The sequence below is a fragment of the Callorhinchus milii genome, unplaced genomic scaffold (assembly GCF_018977255.1).
Source record: "Callorhinchus milii isolate IMCB2004 unplaced genomic scaffold, IMCB_Cmil_1.0 Scaffold15, whole genome shotgun sequence".
Taxonomy (NCBI): domain Eukaryota; kingdom Metazoa; phylum Chordata; class Chondrichthyes; order Chimaeriformes; family Callorhinchidae; genus Callorhinchus; species Callorhinchus milii.
The window spans coordinates 13,325,838-13,353,147 of record NW_024704756.1 but is presented as its reverse complement, the minus strand read 5'-3'; the positions used below and the strand labels follow the sequence as shown (position 1 = coordinate 13,353,147).

General features: G+C 39.7%; 1 protein-coding gene across 1 annotated transcript in view; it reads left to right on the top strand.

The window, feature by feature from the left end:
* The first annotated feature begins 7,940 nt into the window (after window positions 1–7,940).
* Window positions 7,941–27,310, top strand: part of LOC103178356 (melatonin receptor type 1B) — a 39,447-nt gene continuing 20,077 nt past the window's right edge. The window contains exon 1 of the mRNA XM_007893042.1: window positions 7,941–8,138. Coding sequence (XP_007891233.1) covers window positions 7,943–8,138 — 196 coding nt within the window. The 5' untranslated portion in view covers window positions 7,941–7,942. The remainder of the gene's footprint in view (window positions 8,139–27,310) is intronic.

Here is a 27,310-nt window from a genome sequence, read left to right as displayed (position 1 = left end):
TAACCTCTGTTGTTCTCATTGACTATCACACCCACGTTGCAATCTTAGATGATCACCTGAATCATTCTATCTTATGAACATTATGATATCCTGGAAATGAAATGATCTCGCCTGCAAATCGGATTTGGAAAAAAACAGTAATGAGACTTATGTAGTCCAACTAAGGTTGGTTGGTTAATGCTTTGACTCTGTTCACATTCATCTCTTTGATTTTAATCCATTTCTACTGAAGGACAGAACGGTGTTGAGCTCAGCATCCTTGATGAGTCTTGAGATAGAATTTTTTTTGGACTGTGTTGATGATAACTCAGTTAATGGTTATTAATGAAAGAGCTTCTGCTCATTCTGTAACATGTTGTAAACTACAATGTAATCACCACTGTATGAATCACAATTTCAATTCAGTCTGAGCCATATGATTTAATTACCAGAACTTGTAATCCATTTGAAATGGAGATACAAGTTTTAATACAGATTAGAATCAATGCATAAGAATAACTATGTCTGTACATCTTATAAAGGGGGATGTGTGTTTCAAAATCTCTACAAATTCAAAAGATTTTAATGAACTATTGAAAGCTTTTCTCTTCTGTGTCATGGTACCATCTGAACCACTTTATATGTCGTTGCCTTTTAGTCAGTGAGTGTGTAATCCTCATTGGGATTTGAGTCAATAGTCCAGGTGAACACTTTATTGTTGTGCTACAGTGATTTGGAAAGGACGTTTTCCCAGTGAATCTTTTCAACAATCCCCCAATTAATTTAATCATTCACTTCATGCTTCTTTGTGGGTCTTGCAGTGTGCAAAATTGGTGCCTTGATTGCACCAACACGACACTTGGCAGCAGTTACCTGTTCTCATTAATTTTTTTTAATTCAAGGTTTTGCTGGACTATTTCTTCCTTTCTGTGTCACTTCAAGTTGCTTGCTTTTTTTTACTTTGGAAGCTTCTAATGTTTGTACTCTTCCACCCCTTTAATGTCCTCTTCTCTCCCTTAAGGTATTGACTCATGGTGTAATTTGGTGATCAATTATCCCAAATCGGGTCTGTGATCAAACCTGGAGCTTTCCTGGTCTGATTGGCTCAGTCAGCTACCATGGGACAGGGAGAGAGAGAGAAAGATAGATCTTTATTCCCTAACTTCTCTTCCCTTTCTGTTGTTTCTCTTGTTTTCTCTTCTTACTCCAAAAGAGAAAGAACGTGAAAGTTGAGGACGTGAGGACGTTTGAAGAAAGTGCATGGAAAGATAAAGGACCCAGCTGCAGTCTGACTGCTTGAAGTCAGCTGCTCCTTTGAAGTTGTTGGCAGTCGTGTATGGAGGGGCATTGTTGCAACAAAAATTCCTCAGAGGTCACTCTTTTGGCTTTTATGAAACACGTACCACTAGAATCAAAAGATGAATTTCTTTGGGCTGCTTTGCCACCCCAAAGTCTGTCTCTACCTTAAGAATAACAGTTGATCTAGCTCATTATTATACCGATAAGAATTCTCAAAGCACTTCACAGATACACTGTAAAGTGGCACGACTGTATTCTTGTGGGCAAAATACTACTATATCAGTACCACGCAACAAATACAGTATGTAGTGCACTATTAATTGAAGTTTGTTCAAAAGCTATTTTATCTTCTTGCTATGTTCCTCAGTGGAATTTCTCTTTTGTCCGCACCACATAATCCATTTGTCATTACCTCAATCCTTCAAACTATGTCTTTGCCTTAAAAACTTCATTGGAGATTTTTTGCCCTTATTGACAGATTTAAAAAAATTCTTACTACAAGATTAGCAAACAAAAAACATATTGATGATAATTATCCCACATTTAATTAGACTTCCATACAATACAATAATAAAAATAATAATCCTTGCATTTGACTTAGCGCCTTATCACGTCTTCAAGATGTCTCAAAGCGCTTGCACAAGTGGCAATGTGAGTAACTGTTTTCTTGACTATTATTGAACCACTTCCCTTTTAGCAAAATACAGTTACTGGATGAGTTGTGTCTTGGACCCACCACTAATTAACATTACAAAATCTTCTCAATAAATAATTATTAATTGAAAAACATGAAGTACATCTCAACTGAGTGCTAGTTTGAAATTGCTATTTATTTCATTAGTACTTCTATAGTCAAAGTGCTCAGGCGCAATCTTTCATTGCTTTGTTCAAGGGTGCAAAGGCATTTTTAATACCCATTATTGTGCTGTTTATTTAAAGTGAATTATGACTCAATGTACCATCGTGAACGAACTTCAAATGGCTTAGAATTAATATGCAGAACACTGCCATTTAATCACTGCTGAATCCTCTGTTGTAAAATCTCCTAATTAAAAATCCTCTCCTGTGTTGACAATTACATTTTCACCATATTTTAGCCTACCGTAACAAGCAGTGAGAAATCATCTGGTGACAACAGTCAAATGGTCGTTCCTAAAGCAGCCCATAGCTAGGCTCTGAAATGTACTATTACAGCACTGCTAAAACACTTAAAAAGATTTAGCCTGGGAAATGTAAGAAAAAAAGGACAATTTCAAGTACAACATTAAACAAAAAATGTTTGGATCCTGAACTTTTCCGTTAAAAATCTGATTCCAGAATAACTTTTGAATTATCTTTTAAGTATGTTTAAAATGTAAAATTAAATGTAGTAAGCAGGCAAACCTACCACAGAGAGAACCGTATAGGCAATCCTATCAGAGTTAGACGAACAATATATTGGTGGGATAAAGGAGCATTGGAACTCATCTGAATACCGCCCTTACTGGCTTTCACTCTTTCACTGCTTTTCTGTCTTTTACAGATGATATCTTCCACCCTGGATTGTTGCTGTCTTCTACACTGCACTGTTGATAGTTAATACTGTACTTCCTTTTAATTGCAGTGACTCCCATTTATACTGAACAGCCTGTTGCTGTCCCTCGAGCTATTGTGCTGCCAATACCTTTCATTCTGTGCCCTTAGAATCTTTTGCATTGAAATTTTCTAAGCATTTATTATCCATGTCTGAGTGAGTGTCGAGAAGCTATTTCATCATGTTCGCACAACAGTACCTGGATAACAATCATGGGGGAAGGGGGGGAAACTTGTTTAATTTACCCCCGTACAGCCAAAAGATGCTGAGGATATTGGATTACTCTCCCTGTCATTCTTGCATGAAATCGTCTAATTCAGCAGACACTGGGGATCAAGCTCAGAACCACTACCCATGTGCTGGTTCTTATTAACTTTGTTAATTAAAGTAATGAATTGAGGCACATATTTGATATAATTATTGGTATTATTGTGTGTTTGTTATGCAGTCAGCCTCACAAGAAATAAAATTAGGTGTCATTAAGCGCTTCTAAAGCCACAATCACCATTTAAATCCTCTCTTTGTGGAATATAATGAGTAATTGAAGTGTGTGGAAGTGTACAGGAAAGCTGACGTTCAGCTTCATGGTAACGGTTTGGAAGCCCGATTTGTTGGTACGGTTTGGGATTCCAAGAACTCACCTCACTTCTTCGGCTTTGGACTTGAAGTTATGAGTGTACCTGGTGCAAAACTAAAATGTGAAACTTTCCAGGCAGCCAAGTAATTGTCTTTAACATGAAGCTGATTAAACATTAACCTTTACTTTCAGAAAGAACTGATAGGCTAATTCAAAAATTTGCCATTGGTTGGACAAGGGTGACGTGATCTCTATGTGCCTTTAAGTCCACTTGTGCAGAGTTCTACTTTGATTAGGGCGGAAAGTATGCTTACAAGGTTCCAAAATTGATACCAGTGTAAAACTGTTATTCAGTCTAACTACAGCATTTATTATTGGCATCTTGATATACTTTACCTGCAATGTCAGGCTAAATGTCTTTTTAAACTAATTTCTTGGATTGATTAGCACAAGAACCTTTACTTACACAACCTCCCATTCATGTTATTGGTTTGTGTGGTAAATACTTCCCTCTAGGCCATTATTGACTGGCACTAAATATACATAAGATATATTGTCGATCACTAAGTGAATCTGATGCAGATAATCACACACATTGTGGAGTCCTGTAGCTCAGTGGTTAAAGCACTCGCTTTGCAAGTAAGAGACCTGAGTTCAATTCCAGGCAGAGGGCGAAACCTTGGGCAAGTTTCCTTACTTCACACTCCTAATAATAATCCCTCCAAAACCAAAAACAATAATAAATTGGTCATTTTCAATCCATATGACTGTTTGTGGGACATTGCTGTGCGCAATTGGCTGCCGCGTTCGCCCACAAATATACAGTCAATTCACTTTACAGTGTGTTCTGTGAAGCGCTTTGGGACGTCCTCCCGTCGTGAAAAGCGCTATATCAAATGCAAGGATTATTATTATTATTACTAACGAACGGATTTCTCCCTTGTTAGACACAAGACTTCTTTGACCTTGGTATGTGATCACAAAGCAAATATGTTCAATATTGAAATTAGGCAGTAATATTGTTGTGAGTTGTTGGAGATTTGGGTGGAAATTCTTGAATTACCGTCATGAATGGCAAAGGGATTAGTAGAGTTTAGTAGAAACTGTGAAGTTTCTCTTCATGGCTAATTTCTTTGGGAAATTTAGAACTTTACAGCACAGAAGAAAGCCATTGTGTCTGTGTTGGTTCCCTCAAGAGCAATCCTTTCAGTTCCATGTTACTTGCCCTTTCTCCATACTCCTTTAGCTGACTCTTTTCAAGGTATTTGCCTAATTCCCTCTTGAAGGCAACAATGGATTCCTTTTAACAATGGGGAAGAGGGAGAACAAAGCATCAGTTCTGATAAATACTCCAAGATGTATACTCTAAAAAAGAAATCAATAAACGGCAGTCAAAACGTAAAACAGCATGAATACACAGCAGGAAAATAAAACAAATGTAGCCAATGGTCCCGGAGACCATAACCTAATGATTTTCCCCCAAAACAATGCTGACAAAGTTATTCAGACACTGTGCTTCTGTTCTTTTGTGGTTCAGTCGATAACAATAACGAGAGCAATTCGCAAAATAGGTCAACACTTGGGTATTTAAATATTGATGCATTTCTAAGAATATAGATGTGCTGACGGGTAAATATTCCATTTCACACAAAATACCCTGCTTATTAGTGTCATTGGAAAACGTTTCTGTAATGACAGTGCGCCTTTATGGCTCAGCGGCGTTCTTGCCTTGTAGAGCGAGGATAATACTATACTCAGGGAGGAAAAAAACACTATTTAGAAACGCAATTAGAATTTTCAACGCATTTATTAAGAAGACAACGCATATTTCTGTTCGACAATTCGAGGTTGAGGCAGATTGCAACGGTTCAGAACAGTCTTGTTACGGACGCTCTCGTCTTAACTCTTTTATCATAAGCCGGTGATTCAAGCCAAGAATCTTGGCAGGTAGGCAACTCAATTCTACGGTGGCTGGATGACTCAGAAGTTTACTCTTTAGCCTGTAACGATTTGAAAGTTGATAAAACATTCGACTCGTGCCAGAAAGAACTTGCGAGGCGAAAGAAGACCAAAGTCCATCCAGTTTGCCTTCCACCATCCAGGCAGCCGCTCTCCCGTGTCATGTCCCGAACTATAATAATGTCTCCCGAGATAATATGATCGTAAGAATTGGGTAACGTAAGATGCTAACAAGGTCCTGGTTTCCACAAAACACCCAAGTTGATGTTGGGGCTGGACAGCTGGAAGCCTTCAGTGGTTTCACTGGATGGCGCTGTTTCTACATGTTTTCACACAGCCCTCAGGAGGCAGCAATGGGAAAACTGTGAGGCTGGAGACAGAGAAGCTTCCAAGGCTATTTGCTACTTACTATGCAGGTGGTCGATCAGAGGAGGAAGAGGGGGAGGACAAAGCAGGGAACGTCAGGGCGATCTGTCAAAAAAAAAAAACCCTAAAAAAAAACCCCAAAACAAATAGACTCACTTTGCATTTAAAAGCGTCAGGTTTGCAATTGACCCAATATCTTTTTAAAAATGTATATCCTTGGGAGAAAGACAGCAAGCGACAAAAGTGAATCGACTTGGGGCTTCTGAAAGTTGTTAAGGCACTTCATCATCATCATCATCATCCATCCATCCCAAACCCAACCCAACCAACCAACCAACCAACCAGCAGTGAAAAATGATCCATATAAAGAGCAGAGCAACACTTACCCATGTACACAGTCCATCGGCAGTCCCGGGGTATCATTCCTGTCCGGACCTTTTCCAGTGTCGCCGTTTCCAACCAGATCAGGATGTTTGATGAAGATCTCAAGCCCATTCCACTAAAGAAAAAAATGACCTCACGATGGTTTTAACCTGCAGATCGCTTTGAGTCGACTTTGTCGGAGCGACGTGGGGCAAAAACAAGTGATGGGCAGATAAAGATGTGATCAGATAGACAGGAGAACAGAGAGACACAGAGTGAGTGAGAGAGAGAGAGACAGAGAGTGTGAGAGATACAGAGAGAGAGAGAGTGAGGGAGAGAGAGAGAGACATAGAGAGACAGAGTGAGTGAGAGAGAGAGACAGACAGAGAGTGTGAGAGAGACAGAGTGAGTGAGAGAGAGACACAGAGAGACAGAGAGTGTGAGAGAGACAGAGTGAGTGAGAGAGAGAGACAGAGTGAGAGAGAGAGTGAGAGACAGAGAGAGTGTGAGAGAGACAGAGAGACAGAGAGAGTGTGAGAGAGACACAGAGAGACAGAGTGAGTGAGAGAGAGAGACAGAGAGAGTGTGAGAGACACAGAGTGAGAGACAGCGAGAGTGTGAGAGAGACACAGAGAGACAGAGTGAATGAGTGAGTGAGAGAGAGAGACAGAGAGTGTGAGAGACACACAGAGAGACAGAGTGAGTGAGAGAGACAGTGAGAAACAGAGTGAGTGAGAGAGAGAGAGAGACAGAGAGTGTGAGAGAGACGCAGAGAGACAGAGTGAGTGTGAGAGAGACACAGAGAGACAGAGTGAGTGAGAGAGAGAAACAGAGTGAGAAACAGAGTGAGAGAGAGAGAGAGAGAGAGAGAGACAGAGAGAGTGTGAGAGAGACACAGAGTGAGAGACAGCGAGAGTGTGAGAGAGACACAGAGAGACAGAGTGAATGAGTGAGTGAGAGAGACAGAGAGTGTGAGAGAGACACAGAGAGACAGAGTGAGTGAGAGAGACAGTGAGAAACAGAGTGAGTGAGAGAGAGAGAGAGACAGAGAGTGTGAGAGAGACACAGAGAGACAGAGTAAGAGAGAGAGACACAGAGTGAGAGACAGAGAGAGTGTGAGAGAGACACAGAGACAGAGTGAGTGAGTGAGAGAGAGAGACACAGAGTGAGAGACAGAGAGAGTGTGAGAGAGACACAGAGAGTCAGAGTGAGTGAGTGAGAGAGAGAGAGAGAGAGAGACACACAGTGAGAGACAGAGAGAGTGACAGAGTGAGTGTGAATGCAGAGAAGGGACTGAACCTGATCCTCTGCTCTTCCAATCACACGTGGGTTCGCGAAACCAAAAAAAGGTTTGGGCTGATCAGTGAGAGAGAGAGAAGGGAGAGAGGGAGGGAGAGAAAGAAAGAAAGAGGGAGGGAGGGAGGGAGAGAAAGAAAAAGAGAGAGAGAGAGAGGGGGAGGGAAGGGAAGGAGGGAGAGAAAGAAAGAAAGAGAGAGGGAAAGAAAGAAAGAGGGAGGGAGAGAAAGAAAGAAAGAGGGAGAGAGGGAGAGAAAGAAAGAGGGAGGGAGAGAAAGAAAGAAAGAAAGAGGGAGGGAGGGAGAGAAAGAAAGAAAGAGGGAGGGAGAGAAAGAAAGAAAGAGGGAGGGAGGGAGAGAAAGAAAGAGGGAGGGAGAGAAAGACAGAAAGAGAGAGAGAGAGAGAGAGGGGGAGGGAAGGGAGGGGGGAGAGAGAGAAAGAAAGAAAGAAAGAAAGAAAGAAGGGGGGAAGGAGAGAAGGAGGTTGGAAGTGTCGCCAAATGAGAGAGAGAGCCCAGAGGGTTGGGGGAGATGTCGCAAGATGCCAACTGCACGGACTGTCTGCCCTGGGGGGGGTCCGGGGATGGCGGGGTGGGGTCCCACCGGCCCTCTGCCGGGGTCACCACGGCGCTGGCCACGGTGCTGATCTTCACCATAGTGGTGGACATCCTGGGCAACGTCCTGGTCATCACCTCGGTCTTCAGGAATAGGAAACTGAGAAACCCAGGTAACTTGGGTGGGTGTGGGGTGGGGTGGGGGCTGTGGGGTGGGGGGTGGGTGTGGGTGTGGGGGGGAAATAATGCTTGAGATCTTCTGTCTCAGCCACTTGTCTGTCTGTCTGGCTGTCTGTCTGTCTGTCTGCGTCCAGATGTTTCCAGGCAGAATCCCATCAAAGTTGCTCTGCAAGGTTTCCTACTTGCCTGGAGCCCCGGCGCGGGGTTGGGTTGGGGGGTGGGGGTTGGGTGGGGGGTGGGGGGGGTGGGGGTGGGGGGGGCTGTCGAATTCACTCGAACAAGCGCTGTCCCCTTCCGAGGGCTTCGAGGCGTCTCGAAGACCCACCCGAGGCATCTGCGTCGATCGCAAGGATCGTTGTCGCCGGGGTCGTCGAGACGTCTCAAAGCGCCCCCTCGCTGACTGTACCGTGAGGATTGCTATTATTATGTCAAATGCAAGGGTTATTGTTGTTGCTGTTGTTGTTGTTGTTTTTGTTGTGGTTATTATTATTATTATTATTATAATGCCATCGGAGCAAAGCAGAAGTCAAGTCAACCACACGAGCCACACACAGTGAGATAGAATTATGCGGTGTATTGAAAACAGTCAAGACGTTGTGCGGAGGGTTTAATGTTAGGATGGTGTACAATAGAATAAGGCGCTAAGGGACAAATTGCCTTAACAATTACAACCACACCCTCGCTTTTCAGGTTTCGTTAAAAAGAGTTTTTTTTAAAAAACAAGTAGTCGGAGTTATCGATTTGTCTTAAATTAAAATAAAATTTAAAAAGTCACGCAACTACCTGCTAGGGCTGTGAAAAGTTGATACAGTGCAGGAAAGAAAATAAGACAAAAGTTTTGCAAAATGGCATTGCTGGCTGTTGAATTAGTTTGACGTCCAGGAGTATGAGAGCACATTTTACACGTGAGTGGTTTCATGAACTTCAGTTGTTGAATTTCAATAAGATATTACTAACACGAGTTTCTGAATAACAACGGCTTATTTTGCAAACTTATTCAAATATGTAATTTAGAGCAAGAACAAGTCTAATTAATAATCCCAGAAGAGGACCGTGGTTACATGTTTGATTCAAGTGATCAAAGCAGCAAACTCTTGTCTCTCCTGCTCACATCTAAATCAGAAATATTGTTGCTGAAGTAAAACTTTTCACCAAGCTTCCTTTATCCAAAAGTAACTGGATGTGCTGGATGTAAGAACTCTTACACAACAAGGTTTAAAAAATGTAGAATTTCAGACAGAGTTAAAGAGAAATAATATTTCAGGATACAGTATATAGTTTGGGACATAACATGTCAGGAGGGCATCAGGATGGTGGAAGACGAACTGGATGGACCTTGGACTTTTTTTGTCTCGCAATTCTTATGTTCTTAAGAAAGATAAAGTACTGTATGTGATAGAGAGGCAGAGTGAAAGATTGAACAAAGTTACAAACACTTTTTAAAAAGTGTGTTTATCTATAGACTACAGCTGTACCTTGAACCAAAACTAGTTGGAATAATGTAAATAAATTAAGCAGCCTACTTCATTGGTTTTAGTTAAGGATGGAAAATGAAACTTCTGAAGAATAGATTGGATGCAAATTCCCCCTTTTCCTCAGTAGTCGATGGGAGAACCTTATACTTAGTTTCACTGTAAGCACCTCGAGTAACAAAAATTGCTCGACAAGCAGCTTGGATCCACCAATGTGTTTAAGATGTTGACAACATTCAGCTTATCATTCAAGTCCCTAATCATAGAATTATACAGCACAGAAGGAGGCCATTCGGCCCATTGTATCTGTGCTCGCTCTTTGTAAAGAGCTATCCAATCAATCCCACTCCCCCGCTCTCTCCCCATTGCCCTGCAAACTTGTCCTCACAAATAATTATCTGCTTCTCTCTTAAAAGTTGTTAGCAGGCAATGCATTCAATATCCGAACAACTTGCTGCGCGTAAAAAAAGAAAAAATTCTCATCGCCTCCTCTGTTTCTTTTAACAGCTATTTTAAATTGGTGTCCATAATTTTTAAAAATTCCATTAAGCCTCCTCTTAACCTACTCTGGTCCAAGGAGAATAATCCTAGCTTCTCTAGCCTCTCCTGAAAACTGAAGTTATCCTATTACCTAATGTAATAGAATTTAAAACGTATGATTCAAAGTGATTATTGCACAGCTGTTTGCTCAGTACCTTCACGTGAAAACACAAACTCTGTTAGCGCTCATCTTAACAAACGATACTCAAAAAAATTGAAGTTTTGATGCATCTTATTATGTCAAGATCTTGTTCATTTCTGACGTCTCTCAGACAAGTAATCCTTTTCATACTCCTGGCACATGGCCATCAATGCAAGGAATCTTCACTTCAACCTATAGAGAAAAAAACACTAACTCAAGTAAAGATTTTTGTTTTTCTGTGAAGCAGTCCAACGTCTATAGACATTTAGATACATTATTAGGTATCAGATATAACTTATACAGAGAGTGTAAGAAATGTAGAGAACTATATTTTGTAGATCTAATAGTTTGCTGGTGTCCAGCCCCGCCCAGTCCTTCCAAATAATTAAACACAGTTCTGTAAAGATGACTGTCAGCCCGGCTCGGTTGGTAGTACTCTCGCCTCTGAGTCAATAGGTTTGTAGGGTCAACTTCCACGTTGGGATGTTAAGCTGTGATTTGTACAGGTGGATGTTAAAGCGCTATTCGGAAAGAGAAGTGAGTTTCTCCTGGTGTCCTGACCAACAATCCCCCAAATAAAATTAGTTATTCACTTCATGGCTGTTTGTGAGACATTGCTGTGTGCAAATTGGCTGCTGCATTTGCCTGCAAATGTACAGTAAAAATTCCGTAAAGCGCTTTGAGACAGCTCCACAGCATGATGAGTATTATTTATTATTACGAATATATAGTAACAGATTAGCTATTGATCTTATTTTACCTACCCAGACCTTCAAGATCATCCTCTTTGACTGCATCCTCAGTTATCTTATCAGCATCTAAATTTTCTAAACCCTTCAAAATTTTAAAGTCCCCGATCCTTTTCCTTCGTTAATCTTCTATTTTCAAGAGAGGAGTCATTTTTTCCTAATCCCTCTGTTTCCCCCCTAAAATTTGGACTTATTCTCGTAGACTTCCATTATTCTTTTTGGCTAAGGGAATATCTTTTGAAGTAGGGGAACAAGAACTGCAGTTACTGTCCCAGTTGTGGTCTTAACCAGGTTTATATAGAATATTAAAATCACATCTCTGAATAACACATGGTTTGCTGTAGAAGATGGGATCATGAGTGAAGAAATACTCGGCTCACGTGTAAACCAGGGTCCAGTTTCCTCACAAATTGAGGATTAATTCAACTTTTTATTGAAAAGCATTTCCATTTACAGACTGAAGATTTAAAACAGCACCAGTTGGTTAAATGCCTCAATGGCTGAATATTATATCAGGTGATTATATCCAGATTTTAGATTGATGCTACATTAGGTGTGTACAAGACTTGTAGTACATCTGTAGTGTAATAAAGTTTGCTTAATACAGAGTGGCACTGAATGCTGGAATACGTGCCTTGATCAAAATGCAGATATTTATACCGTAGTTTTATTCTATTGTGTTAAATACTGTTAACACAACGAATGCTGTCCTAGTGCCAATTCCTTTGACTTATTTCTTGATACAGTATGTGCTAACACGTTCAACTGGATTATTGTAATTGAGGATATGCATTAGAGACTAATGATTTATCCAAAACAAATCACCAGTTGAGACTGACCATTAAACATATTAGCACCGCAGAAGCTAATATTGAGCTACGATGAGTATGAGTATGAGTGTCGGTGTGGGTGTGGGTGATATGAGCCCTTCGGTTCTTTGCCCAACCGGCTATGCTTCATGTGTGAGCTAAAACAGTAAGGCATTCAACCATTGAGAGAAACACAGCTGATCCTTTTTTGTTTTCTCATCTAACATCCGCCGACTTGCACTTTCCACCAGGGATCATCGAGCAGTATCAGGAGTGAAAATCCTGGATCAGTTTTGCCGCATAAACCCAGGGATGCTAAGAGAAACTGTAGCAATCCAACTGAGATCAGGCAACTCTGCTCAGGAATCAAATTTGCAACGTTTTGATCTGTACATTTATCCAAATTGATATCTTGCAGTGTGCCAATCGTTAGTTGCATCTGAAATGAAAGGTTGGTTGTATAAAAGCCAAGATAAACTAAACAGGAATGTTGAGTAGCAGATGAGTGACTAATTTGCCTAACTTAAAGTAATCATGCCAATCGTAGACTGCACCGGAACAAGTGAGCAATGAAACTTTTTGATGCAAAAGTTACTTCACAGGCAAAAGAAATGCAGGTTAGAGGGATATGGAATCAGTTTGTATGACGGTTAACTGTTACTGAGGGTCATTGCTTCTGCATTTAGTAATAAATTCTACATTTGTGGTATCGACAATGTCTTCAGCGTGAGAGGTCAGATTCCCAGTACTTGCAGATTAGTTCTAAATTAAGGTTAACTGGGTACATTTTTAATTTGTCTTCCATTAAGTCTTAAAACACATCTTGAATACTAGTCAGTTAACTACTGATCTGCCTACCAAATACAGCAGTCAAAGTGTAACCAGGACAAATTAAATTTCAAATTTATCACCTCCCTTGAGATATGTACATCACATTTAATTTACTTTCGTGAAATGAGTGGCTGTGCTAGTCTGCATGACAGTCACTTGGTTTCTAATTAACCTCATTTTGTGAAATGCTTTGAGACATTCCTTCAAGGTATTAAATAAATAATAATAATAATAATTTTTGCACGTGATATAGTGCACAGAAGGGTGAAATGTCTCAAAGCGCTTGCTTCATAGGTAATTGTTGTCGTGTGTTTTGATTGTGTGATTTTAAGCGAATAGAGCAGACAATTTGCACAAACCGCTATGAAAATAAATGAACATTTTATCCGGAGACACCGGATGAAGCTTCTTTCTATGCAAATAGTGCCATGAGATCTTTAAAGCCCATATGAACAGGCATATGGGACCTTTGATAATGCAGCGCTCCTCAATACTGTACTACTGCACCTTCGTACAACGACAACAACTTGCATTTATTTAGCGCCCTTCAATGCGAGCTCAAAGTCAAGCTGTTTAACATCAAGACACGAAGACTGTTACTAAAAAAAAGTATTAGCTAATTATTTTAACTAATATTATTAAATGATAATTAAGATTATTTTAACTGCTGTGCGCAATTGGCTGCTGCATTTCGCCCACAAACATACAGTCAATTCACTTTACAGTATATTCTGTGATGCGCATTGAGATGACCAGAAGACGTGAAAAGCGCTATATCAAATGCGAGGATTATTATTATGAGTGTGATTTGAGAAGACAGCTGTTTGTCTGGTTGAGGTGTGATAGTGTGGTTTGGAATCGCACACAATTTTGTTTGCATGTAGCAAAGGTGGAATTTCACGTGGAGAAGTAATTGTATTTAACTCTTTATGCCAATTACAGAAGTGTTTAACTTGGTTATTTTTAACTGCAGATTTTTCTGTTACTGTGCAAAAGAATGATGACAAATAATATAACTGCATTAAAGACTAGCATATAAAAGTTGTGCCTATAATATTAACTTTCTAATTAGCCTACAACACCAGTGATCTTTTTCAAGTGTAACTTCTTCATGAACAAAGCTTAATATAAATTGTTCTCATTGAAAGTGTATGAAATCTGAACTAACGCTTTTGACTACAAAGTACGGTGCATGGTTGAGTTAAGAAAATAGGAACAGGAATCGGCCATTCAGCCCCTCGAGCCTATTCTGCCATTCTATAAACTCATGGCTGATCTGTAACTCAACAGCAACAACAACAACAAAATTACATTTGTGAAGCGCCTTTCACGTTGGGAGGATATCCCAAGGCACTGGACAGACAGAGTTAAGGACCCGAGCTGGGGTTCGGGTCAGTGGAGGGCAGGTGGGGGAAGCAGGGAGATCGAAAGCATGGTTGAAGAGGAGGGTCTTGAGATGGGTCTTGAAGGTAGCAAGGGAGGGGGCGAGGTGGAAGGACCCCAGGATGGAATTCCAGAGGGTGGGTGCAGAGTGGCAGAAGCCCCACCCGCCAATAGTTGGGCAAGCGAGACGCGGGACGAGAAGCAGGCTGGAGCCCACTGAGCAGAGGGAGCGAGCAGGATGGTAGAGGTTAGGCGGTCCCAGAGGTAGGCGTGTAGCAAGACCATGGAGGGCTTTGAAGGTGAGGACCAGGATCTTGAACTGTATCCTCTGTGTGATGTGAAGCTAGTGGAGTCGGGTGAGGATAATAATAATAATAATAATAATCCTTGCATTTGATATAGTGCTTTTCACGTCTTCCAGACGTCCCGAAGTGCTTCACAGAATATACTGTAAAGTGAATTGACTGTATATTTGTGGGTGAACGCGGCAGCCAATTGCGCACAGCAATGTCCCACAAACAGTCATGGATTGAAAATGACCAATTTATTATTGTTTTTTGTTGTTTTGGAGGGATTATTATTAGGCGTATGGAGTAAGGAAACTTGCCCAAGGTTTCGCCCTGCCTGGAATTGAACTCAGGTCTCTCGCTTGCAAAGCGAGTGCTCTAACCACTGAGCTACAGGACTCCATAACAGGGATGGGGGTGATAGGGTCATGGAGGCCTGGTGCGGGAGAGGACACGGGTTGCAGAGTTCCGGAATTTCTGCAGCCTATGGAGGGAAGAGTTGGGGAGGCCGACAAGCAGGGAGTTTGCATAGTCAAGCCTCGATGTAACGAAAGCATGTATGAGGGTTTCGGTGGCCTGCAGCATGAGACTGTGGTGGAGTCTTGTCAACTCCAATTAACAGATGATAGACCACAATAAACAGATGATAGACCACAAGATACAATGTTCAGATAAATATTTTAACTTCCCATTTCATAAAGGGATCTTAGATTTTTGTAGACTTTTTGGTAGATGCAATGTCTTGAAGCCGCAGTCAAATCTACTTATTTTCATTCTGATGCAAACTACTTCTTGCCACTGACTTGGTACCTGAAACAGTCATTACCAAGTTAATATTTTGGTACTAACAAAATCAGAATTATACTTCAGCCTAAATATGTATAGATTGACTTAGAAGCATTGTATATTGCCTTATTTGTGTTCAATTTTTGAATTTAAATTTTTCTAATGCCATATATTCTGACTTAATAGTATTAAACAAATTTGCATGACCTACGGATATTGTTTGTGGTTATTTTAAATCTGTGAAGATGACAGAAAGTAGTCTCCAGGTTAATCTTCAATTATTTTTGATGTATCTCAATACATGTGAGTATTGGACACACTGTTACTCAGATTATTGGCAAATCAGCTGTATTCTTGGTTCAAGTGCTTTGCGTTTCATAAATCTCTCTATGCCAAGAAACCAAATTGTTGTGGAACTTTAAACCATTTGCTGCTGCCAACTGTCATAAACAAAATGCTTCTGTATTGAAAGTGTAGTTTGTAGAATATCTGTTGCAAAATCGCTGCTTGGAAAGCCTTTGTGTATTATTTGAAAATGTCTTTAAGCATGCTCCCTCGTGACTGCTGTCCTTTTAAATGAATAAGGGAGCAATCTAGTTCAATTTTTTTTAAACATTCTTCCAATCCTGTAAACCGTGTACCTCTTACAGATGGCCTTCATTCACATTAGTTCAACCAGAACTACCGTAAATATCGATGTACCTCAACAAGCAATTTCTATTCGTTTATTGATTTTTGGACACTTTCTAAGGTTATACTATTTTATCTTAATGTGGAAATTTGAGGCTTTCAAAGGGGTAAACGAGTAAAGTACTCTGCATATCTTTAAACAAGTAGCTTCATTTTCACGTTCTCTGCGTTTTCTTTCATGTCATACCAAAGTAGTATAATGTGGCGGTAAAGCAGAGTAGAACATGAATGGATTTGAGGTCCTTGGATGAGTTGGTAATGCATGATTGTGCATGAAGGAGTTATTCTGGTACAGATACATTAATGTAGCCTTAAGGTGGCTGCTGTCAAGATTCAAATCATTGCTTGTTCAAGGTTTTAATGAATATGTCTTGCTTTTTATAATTACATGATTGAAAGCAGCAATATAGTTTGTGACAAAAGTCTCATTGTGTTTCCATTCCTGTTGACTTATTGTAAGTCATTCTAAGTTACTGTTATCTTCTCAAAGATCTCAGTGTTTCTTATCAGTCACGCCGCGACTGATAGATAGTCTTCAGCTAACATTCTTAGGAAGTGTATTGCACAAGTGCTTCTTCTTCTAAATCTTTGCCACTTTGTGTGGTAAAGGAGACTAAATCGGACAGTGCTATATCACACGACTGCACGTATTGACGTGTGGTGACCTTAGTCTAAGGGGAAACAATAATCGTTGTATGATGCTTGTGTGTATTGTTTCAGATACTGAAGGAGACAAGGGAGGGAACAAGACGAAGGGAACATGGGATGGATTTTTAAAGGGTGGAGGGTATATTTGAAGAACAAACGGTTTGCATGTGAAAGTCAGACCGGCAGGGGGAATGACAAGACACTATTCACTATATGTGGCCAAGATGGATGGGAGGTTTGGAACGCAAGTGAAGTGTCAGAAGACTATGTGTGAGGGAGGGACAGAGTGAACATCTACAGAATGTCCTGTGTAGACCCTATTGTTTAATAAACCAGTTTGTCAAGTTAATGGTGATCAAATTAATCTGCAGGAGGTTATTTACAGGAGTCGTGGAGTTTATTAAGATTCCAAACTGTGGTTACTGGAACTCCGAACTAATTAATGTCTTTTGGCTGCTGGTAAATTGTGCTGATGCTCCTTAGAGAATATTGTGTTACAGCAATTACGGGCATAATCTCAGTAGAGCTGGTTCCTGACTTTCTCCTAAAAGTGTTCACAAGTTGAGGGACAGTTACATTGGTATTGAGTGCTCTTGGTTTGGCTACTGTTAAACATGGTGATGGGTTTCCACTTGTGTCAGACATTCTCCTTACCAAACAATAATATCTAACCAATGCACTGCCTGGTTTTATCAGTTTTTCACAGGTTTACAAACACTTCAGATATCTTTTTTACATTTCCCTTGCACCCAAGGGAATCCGTGAGCAATAAGCAGCCGCAATTCAGTTTTTCAGTTGAATACACAACAAATTAATCTTGCCTATTGACTCAGCCATACTTGTGAAATAAAGACTGAGCAGATTTGAATAGGAATGTGGAAGAGTTCTGAAAGACGAGACAGAGATGTTCAATCATTTCTTGGTGAGAGAAATATCTTAGGTTTGCCAGTTTGTGCAGTGAACATTTTTTTGTTTGAGCCACGAGAAACAAATTGGTCATGTGGAATGATATCATGGCTATCGCAAGCCTTGAGGCAAGATTGCGTTCATTTACATTTTTGAAAATGTGAGGGAAAATGTTATTGTCCGTAGGACTTAAATTGTTCCAGTTTGACATTGCTTTCTCAAGTCACCCTTTGTTGGATTGTGCTGTGTGACACAATATCATGTTAGCGCAATCTGCCACGAACGGAAACAGAATACAAAACATAATTAGTAAATGTGTGTATAAATAGAGGCAGTAATTCAAGACTGTGGATCAATATTTGACAACTTAACCTCGTGACACTATATATTTAATATCAGTAAGTCTGACGATATTGACACTAGTGTCAATCTCGAGCTGATTGTTAGTGGTGATTTTACATTGCTGGGAGCATAGCCAGCCAGCAGTTTAGAAGTTTGAAGGTTGGAGATGATTTTATGTGACTCGTGCAACACACCATCAATCGGTCCTGTGATCGGCTCTTTAATATCTTAAAAATGTTCCTTTCAAAGTTACTGGGCTGTCTAACAGGCGACTGAGTGCTTTTAAGTGAGCCCACTAGATTTAAACCTTCTCTCATTTACACTGCAAAGATGTCAATTACATTTGCTCCTGAAACCACCTCCTCCAGGCAAAGGCGATTAACACTGGGGTTGTTCCAACAAAAATGGTTCCCATAGTCAGGAAAAATGTCCAAGCTAAACCTGGAAACCTCAGACCTATTAACCTGACCTCAATTTCTGGAAAACTAATGGATTAAATCTTTGGAAGCAAAACGGATGAAAATAACCTGATAAATGACAACGAGCACAGGTTCAGAAATTGCTCAGGAAATTCCAACCCAATTTGACTGTGGTATGCCATACCTCAACTTCCAAAAAGCAGATGCTGCTGGAATTTGTGCATGTGCAACTGTAAAGATCTTCAGCTGACAAGCAATGCATGGCTACCTTTTCTCTCAGAAGGGCTGCGATGGACAGACAACTTGGCACAGTGACGTGACAGCAAATATTGGGGAGCTGAATCCAGATCTAACGGAATAGGTTGAGCAGAGTTTGAGGAGATGCACACTGCTGGCAGGATGTATGCAAATCCTCTGTAAGGGTCTTAGATTAGCCCTACAGGATCAGGATCGCAAATTATTCACCTAAAATGTTTCTCTAACGCCTATTCCATATGTTGTGTTGTGTACAGGATAATTGCCTGCAAGATTGTCATATACTCTTTATGTGCAGTTTGATTCCTACAACTAAGCATTACGCTAGCACTAGCAATAGCGCTAATTAACCTCTAGCCATGACATCTTTTTGGCAGCTCACGATATGGAATGTGACTAGTCAGAAGCAGGACCAAGGCTAGCTGGAGGCCTTAGGACACACTGCAGGAAACAGGATGAAAAGCAGAAAAAGACTTGTCAGCAACAGCAGCGAGAACTAATTGAGACCACAAGGCATATTTCAGTAAGGAAGAGGACCTCAGCCAAGTTCAGGGGCAGAGGTGATTTTGCTGTAGCTTTGTTGCCAGTGTACATTTATCAGCATCAATCGAGTCAACAGCTTGAATAGGTGCAACTTTTTTTGCTTTAACACCTGCTAAAGAGTGACTCCTCTGGGTGCAATACAGATAATGACAGATACAGGAATTGAAGGTTAAAAGGAAGGACTTGATAGTATTCCCATCTGGTAACGACGAGACTGTTTGTGTACATTACAAAGCAGTTCCTTTTTTTTTACTTCCTTTATTTGTGGCGGTTTTCTCCTCAGAGAAAGCAGCCATATGTCTAATTACTACCACCAAAAGGATTTAAGTTATTTCATCTTAAAGTCTGACAATATTTTAATTGCAGTTTGTGTTTGTGAAACTTTGGTATTTCTGCCCTTGTTATAACTAAGATTCTGGAACTAATTCAAATTCATTACTTCCAAACAAGGGAAACCAACCGTGCTCTTCCTGATACTTTATCAACTGTAATGAATATAATCAATCTTAATAACGGGGAATGATTAAATAGTAAAGTAATAATCTGTGGACTTGCTGTAGTGTTTTATCATGTCATTGAAGTGAAGTTTCCCTGCATGATTTTACTGGAAAGTGTAATGATTGTGCATTTATAGATGAACGCAGCAGCCAATTTATGCCCAGGAATGTCCTACAAATTGCCAATGAAGTGAAAAAACTTCTTATGTAGGAGATTGTTGACCAGGTCACCAGGAGAAAATATCTTCTATTTTTGAATGGTGCCATAAGTCCACATGAACTGGCAGACCAGACTTTAGTTTGACGGTCTCATCTGAAGGATAGTCCCTTTGACAATGCAGCACTTGACAAGTGCATAGCATACAGATATCCATAATATGATACTGATGGGCACTAAATTGGGAATCTAACTCCGGGAAATCAACAAAGGTGGCTGTAGTGTGAAATGGGAATGTTCGACTGTTTAAGGAACAATATATGTCACTACCTGGCATCCAGACACTGCAAAAGCACGAAATCAACCATAAAATAAAATAAATATTTTTGACCAGATGAATTTTATCAGAAATGGTGCTTCTTCAACAAGGACATTGCTTGGCTGGTACGGATCTTACTACAGAGTTTTATTCTGCTCTATTCACCGCTGCTCATTGTATACAGATGGAAGTGAATTGATATCCCTCCCATCAGTACAGTACAATGATTAGGCAGAATGACTGATTTATACTTTTTTAATTGCATTGTCCAGGATGCAGGGGAATTCAGAATTGAAAAGGCGCTGAGCTTCGCTAATGGATGTTAGCTGTTTAATATTATCAAACACAGAGTTGGGTGACATTCAATTCTGAGCGGAGCCTGAATTGATTCGTCGTGACTGCATTTTACACTGCAGACAATGCTGCTGCATCCACTTTCTCAAAATCCTCCCGACCGCCAGACTCCAGTGAAATTTACTCCCAAATCACGCTGCTCAAGTGTATATTATATAAGACCGATTAAGTGTAGCGAATCGTTCGATGTGTGGTTATAATAGGATTTTCTATTAGATTGCATATCGAAAGATTTGCTACGATAAACACATGAAGGCTTGTGTTTGCCCTGGGCAAGTAATTGTACTGCGAATGCAACAGTAAAATCTTTGCCCTGGATTTCACTTAAAATATCTTATATTTTATAGGTTCCTTTGATCTTTCTACAATTTGTGTGTTCAATGTTATGGTTTTGGGCATTCAGACTATTGGCTTATTTGGTTATCTTCTTCATAATCAAATTAACTTTTATATTGCATTTTCTTTTTATACCTTTATTGGCAGGTCTGAAATTCAGATGTTCAACGATAATGTCTTTTGACATAAAATTGGATACCATATTCAGTGCTGATGAAAAATTCAGTATTAGACTGAAAAGTTCATGTGAGAGTTACTTGCAAGGGTTTCAGATTTTGTAGCTCGTGTTCCTTCTCATTTACCCTATTGAATTTACTTGGTCTGTATGTTCTGCAAAAGTGTGATTATCAGTTTGGCATTGTTACCAGCAAGGGTTGATGATAATAGTAATAATAATAATAAACTTTGCATTTGGTATAGCACCTTATCATGTTATTTTGATGTCTCAAAGTGATTCACAGGGTATAGTGTAAAGTGGATTGACTGTATTTTTGAGGGAGAAACTTGAAGTTTGCAACTATTTTTTAAGGCAAATGGCAGAATGATGAATGTGGATAAATGTGCTTCATTCAGTATCAAGAAGGAAGGAAAATATGCCAATATATTGTGATAGAACTAGGCTGACTTATATAGTATTTCTACACAAATATTCGCATCTGCAATGATGGGACCAATTTTGTATGAGTGGAATTTCAGTGCTGGAGAAAAAAATGCTACTTTATCTCTTGTTGTCAGTTCACAAGAGAAATGTACATCAGGGTAATTCAGGAAAATGAGAATGTAAATAAAGCTGGTGACACTTTAATAGGTTGCATTGGCTCAGTATTCTCTTAAGTATGAAACCAATACGCTTGACAAAAGAATAGAATTAAGGCCTAGACATTTTGCTTTGAAATATCACATAGCAATCAAAATATGGCACACGTTAAATTATTATTCTCAGCATTTTTGTGGTGTAGAACAGTGAGGGGCTGGGGAGGGTGAGCAGAGTTTGCCCTGATAAGCATGGGCACATTAAAACTATGAAATATTAATATTGCAATATTAAAAAGACTCATCTGGAGACTCACAAGATTATTGAATGAGTTCAAGACAGGGAATTATGTTAGACGCTGTTGTAGAAAATACTCACATACATGTGAAACATCATAGAATTCAGTTAAAGAGCATAGAGGCTATAAGGGGGTGGTGGGGGTGGGTGGGTGGTGGGGCATATTTTATTTAGAAGCAATATATTATGCCTCTACTGGCATACTTCAGGCAGCTCGCAAAATTAGTGGAGAAAAGAGAGATTCAGTGAATGTAAAAAAGATTCTGTTTTCAGGAGGGATTGATGAGGTTCTGTGGATGAGGAGTCCCACTCATGCTGCATTTATATTTCACAGAAGTTAAGGCAGTGCGGAATTAAGAGGAAGTTAGCTTGTTGAAAACTGGCTGGGTAACAGAAATAATAATAGGCTATAATAACAATAATCTTTATATTTGTTATAGCGCCTTTCATGTCAGAAGTTCAAAACACAGGACTTACCGTGAAGTGTATTGCCTGTGTATTTTGTTGGCGAATTTACACACAGCAGTGGTCCCACAAACAGCCGTGAAGGGAAGACCAATTTTATCCAGCATGATTGTTAGCTGAGATACAGGGAGAAACTCCCTTCTCTTTTTGAATAGCGCCACAGCCTCTTTTAACATCCAACATTTACCATTCTGAACAAGCAATTGGTCTCAGTATAACATTTTATCTGGAAGATGCTTCCAGCAATGCAGTGCACCCCCATCTATGTATTAGTGTGTCATCCTAGATTCAATGAGTTTAAAGTCCCAATTAAAAATAGCCTTCTGAAATCACAGTATCTTGTGCACGAATGCATTTATAATTTTTGCATCATTGGTGTGAGCAAATTGAGCGGAAATATTCGAGTCAGTCACTCTCCAACACGTACAATATGGTACCCGTTGGCCATTAAGATTACATTAATCAATTCCATGTTCCTTCATAGTACTATTATTTCAGGGTGCTTAACTTGGTTTACTCTACTAGATTTGAGCCGTTACAGCTTTATTAAATGTTAATGACCAGTTTATAACAGATAGCTAAAATGAAGTGTTCTACTTTATTTTGTTCAATGCAGCATTGTGCAAATCAGAGATAGCATGTTGAATAAATGAATTGAATTGATGTAAAGCAGCCCATGTAGTTTATGTATTAAGACGCATGTTACTAAATAATACCGAATGGTCTCCATAAAAGTTTGTGTCATCATCGCTGTCCTCTTCCATTTGCAATTCAAAATTTGCTAATCTTGTGTGTGTGTGTGTGCGCGTGTGTGTGTGTTGATGTCTGTGAATGGCCAGACCTCTAGTAATTGAGGGTTTGCGTTGAAAATTAAACAGTATTGTGAGGGTTAGAGGGCATACCTTACCCTGCCTACAATAACTGCAGCAGGTTATTTAAAGTATCTGTTGCAGCGGAATGTATGACAGAACATAGGCCTTTGATAACATTAATGAAGCAGAACATTAAAATGCCAACAGCCTGGGCTTTTGCAGTTTGGATCAGCATAAATTTCACAGTAAATTTTAGCACAGATCCTTTGTATTATTATGATTGTTATTATTATTCGGGGTCTGTGAGACCTAGGCGCTTTTCTTTCTGTCCTGAATGACATTTAATTTTATTCAGCACAGATTTAGTGAATGGTCTTGTGCCACAAGAAGCATTAATGCTGAATTAATTTAAATGGAGTTTATTTTTAACTGAAAGACTTTTGCCGCACTGGAATCCATTTTAATACGGTAGTTAGCTCACTTGGGACTGTTGAGAGCTTCCAACGTCCTTCAGATTCTATTAATGCTCTCCTGACAACAGGTTATTTTGGTGGGCAACACATATCTACAGTGCTTGGATAAAGAGAAATGTTTGAAATGTCTCTGGTATTTTGTATTTGGATGAAAAACCTTTTTTTAATCATAAGCTGAGCAAGGGTGTGCAGTGTGATAATCAGAACACTGTACTTTCATCTCTAGGGACCTAGATTTCAACAGAGATTTGAGTAACTTTAAAGTCTCTTTCGCTAAGCCCAAATGCAATAAAATCAATTCTTGTAAGTTACCTGCCCTTAAATCCTTATCTTTAAACCTAAGGGCTTATTTTATTGATTCTTCTCTTCCGAACCATTTTGTATTACTTTGCACCCATTCCTTTAGCATTTGTTCTCACCCACCATTCTGTGCTGGTTGCGGGTTGCCCAGTTCTTTGCTGATGTTGATCACTGCGATGAGCTGCTGAGAGAGGAGCATTGAATCTCTTTTCCTCTGAACTTCAGACTCTTGGCTGTGGGCAGATGTCTGCTGTCAGCATCTCACCTAATCTACTGGCATATAATAATAGTAATAATAATCATCCTTGCATTTGATATAGTTCCTTATCACGTCTTCGAGACGTCTCAAAGCGCTTCACAAAATATACTGTAAAGTGAATTGACTGTATATTTTGTGGGCAAAATGGTTCTTATTGGGATTTTGCCATTTGGGATTTCCTTATCTGTAGGAAAGCACCTCTTATTAAGCAACAGCTCAACAAGGACGTTGTTTGTACACGGACAATCTGCACCATCGGAAAATCATTAAATATACAGTACCTCTAAATGAGAGAGCAAATCTTTAGATTCTTTTCTCTTCACTTCAACAGCTGCTCCAACATCTAACCAGAATTTCTCTTCATCTTGCAGGTGGGCAAGTGGAAATAGTTTTGCATTTCCTGGTGGACTGCTCTAAATTGAGCGGGGCAGAGTTGGGCATAATGCAGCTCAATCTCCTGAATACTTTATCTAATCTCCTTGCAGTGGTGTAATTATTCCATTGAAAGGTCAGCTATTTGGAAGCTTGCCAGCTACCATATTCCAGTGAACCTTGTCCCCTGGTATCATCCAGAAACCACTGTTTAGTGAGATGACAGATGACTTTAATAATGAATGCCCAAGGCTTACTGAGAATCACGTATATATATATATATACATATAAAAATATATATTTTTTCACAGAGGATGGATTCATTCAATAATAAGAGGGATTGAGTCTGAAAGGTGGGAGTAAATAGAACTTTTATTAAAAATGGGATCACAGGTTCTTCACGTCTATAATAATGATAATAATCCTTGCATTTGATATAGCGCTTTTCACGTCTTCTAGACGTCTAAATCCACCAATGATCCTAAATTGTGTTTGACTGACTTTACATATCAAGGTAGTCCAGTTTTTGATCATGGAGAAGGAGCAGAGTCAAAATGATGATTCCAGTGTACTCACTACCTGATTGTCATCTGAGCCTTTAACTGAGTTGTTTTGACTTTTCTGACTGGCCCAATGATTTCCAGCTTAATGCATTCCATTGCAGTCAACTCTGCCTGCGTTTTCCATTTGGGGAGTTACATATTTTCATCAGCAGGGATTTAAGACGACCTGACTAATTGCTCATGTCTTCTTGGCCTGAGACAGCCTGGTGACTGACGGGTGCCTATGCCCTGCAGTGTTTCCTATGGTCGTCGGGGATTAGTTAGGTGCTGGATGTCGAAGGAGTTATATCACATTGATTCCCAAAATAATTGCTCCATATTTATCAGTATTGTGTAACTAGATGCTTGTGAAGGGCAGTATCAGGGATTGCTACTGTCAGTGAAATAAGTGGACGACAATAGGATTCGGCAATAGATTCTCGGAACTTGTGCTGACAGCCTGGTCATCATCTCTCAAATAATTGCTTTCTAAATGCAAAATGTTCTTAAGACTACTTAAATGAATAATAGGGGCTGATATTGTTGCAAGAATCATAAGTACGGTACCTTTAACTCAGGGTATGAAATGAATGGTAAAATATCTGCTTTTCAATATCATGGCAATTTCATCATTGCAAACCAAATCACCCATACTTTTACTTTATTTGGACCCCATGCACCTTAACCATCAGTTAAAAGGGCACCCAGTGTCAGTTTGACTTGAGTGTGTCAAATATTGTTCAACTTTCAGGGGACTTAAAGCAACAACTCCAATTTATGAATTGTTATGAGGATCCGCATAATGGAGTATAAAAAGAGTTTAGAATGAATGTGATACTTGAGAAGTGGATTGCAAAGAAATTGCATTTTAACCAAGATTATAGTATATCAGAGAACATTGTAAGTTGCATCTGATCTGGAGCTCTAGGCTGACATGCCAGTGCAGTGTTGGCAAAGAGTCTGCATTGCTGGAGATAAAACTTTATGCCAGATGTTCAACTGAGGTCCGGTCTGCCTGTTCAAGTGGACTTTATAGAACCCGTGACACTGTTCAAAAAGAAATTAAAGGAGTTTCTCCAATATTCATTCAGTTAAATTGGTTGCCTCTTGCAGTCTGGTGCAACCAATTTAACTCAACTTAAAAATGTCTGTGTGCCTATAGTTACACAGACTCTACACATAACAGTAATTACTGTTGAGGGGCCATTGAAAAATGCAGTACTTGATATCTGCCACTAGATGCTGTCAGATATTTTCCATTGAACTTGACATTCCTTTGTCCAGTCCTATTCTCTGATTTTTTTTAAAAAAAGGCTTAGGTCAGATCTTGTTTTTTTTGAACGGTCTACCCTGAACAACACAAAACATTTCTCCTCCCCGGTATCGCTGAGACAGACATCAATGTTGGAAGTTGTGGAGCGAGGCAGAAGAACTATGGAAAATCGGCTTCCTGAATGGAGGAATTTGCTCAAAGATTCATGCACAATCTTAAACTTTTTAGACAATTGTCCCAAGTCTAAAGCCATGAGAAGGTTGGACCTCTGGGAAGAAACTGCTAAGTAGACTCACAAACTCTAAAATACTTTCCTGGCCTTTCCATCAAGCCAAATGCCAATTGTGAAACTAAATGAACAAATAACTTAAGGCTACTTTCTCCCATTGGAATTACTTGCCCTCTTTGAACCATTTCCCTTTATCCATTTCAACGGTCGCCTGTTTCTCTTTCATGTGCAATGAAAGCTATCTCCATGAAGATCAAATGAATTCAATTTTTTTTAACATATCAATGTTCTTTCTGGAGCTCTATACTGTTTCCTCCCTTCGTATGCAAATTCTGTTTCCATGCAGGTACTAACACTGCTGTTTGAATTTTTTATTGTGATTGAAATGCAAAAGCATCTGTTGTTCTCCTGTATGTGAGTGTGAGCAGGAATACTGTATGTACAATATATGAATCTTGGCAAGATTTTTTAATATCAAAGTTGATCTCTGTCAAGTTGCTGCTTTGTACCTTGGACACGTGTTCCTTGTCAATTTTGACCACTGGACGTCGATTTAATAATGAACATCTATGCTAATAAATTGCGGCTAAGTTGATCTCCATCGAATCAGTGCCTTGTAACTTGGTCACATCATGTTTCCTTGTAAATTCTAATCACTGAGTGCCTGACTTAAAAATGGCCATCTGTGCTAATCATTTGCAGTTCTTGTTCCTGAAAGGAGAGTGTTTGACTGTAATCATTATTGGATAGAGTATCACCGTTGTTCAACATGTCTTTGGGCGATTTGTTGTAGTGTTTGCCTTAATTTTCCCCAGAGTTTAATGTCAGGAGTAAGCTGTTTTAAAACTAATTTCCAACAATTAACGCGGGAACATACTACCGTGCCTCAAATCTTGCTATGAAGAAATGGCACAGGATTTTGCA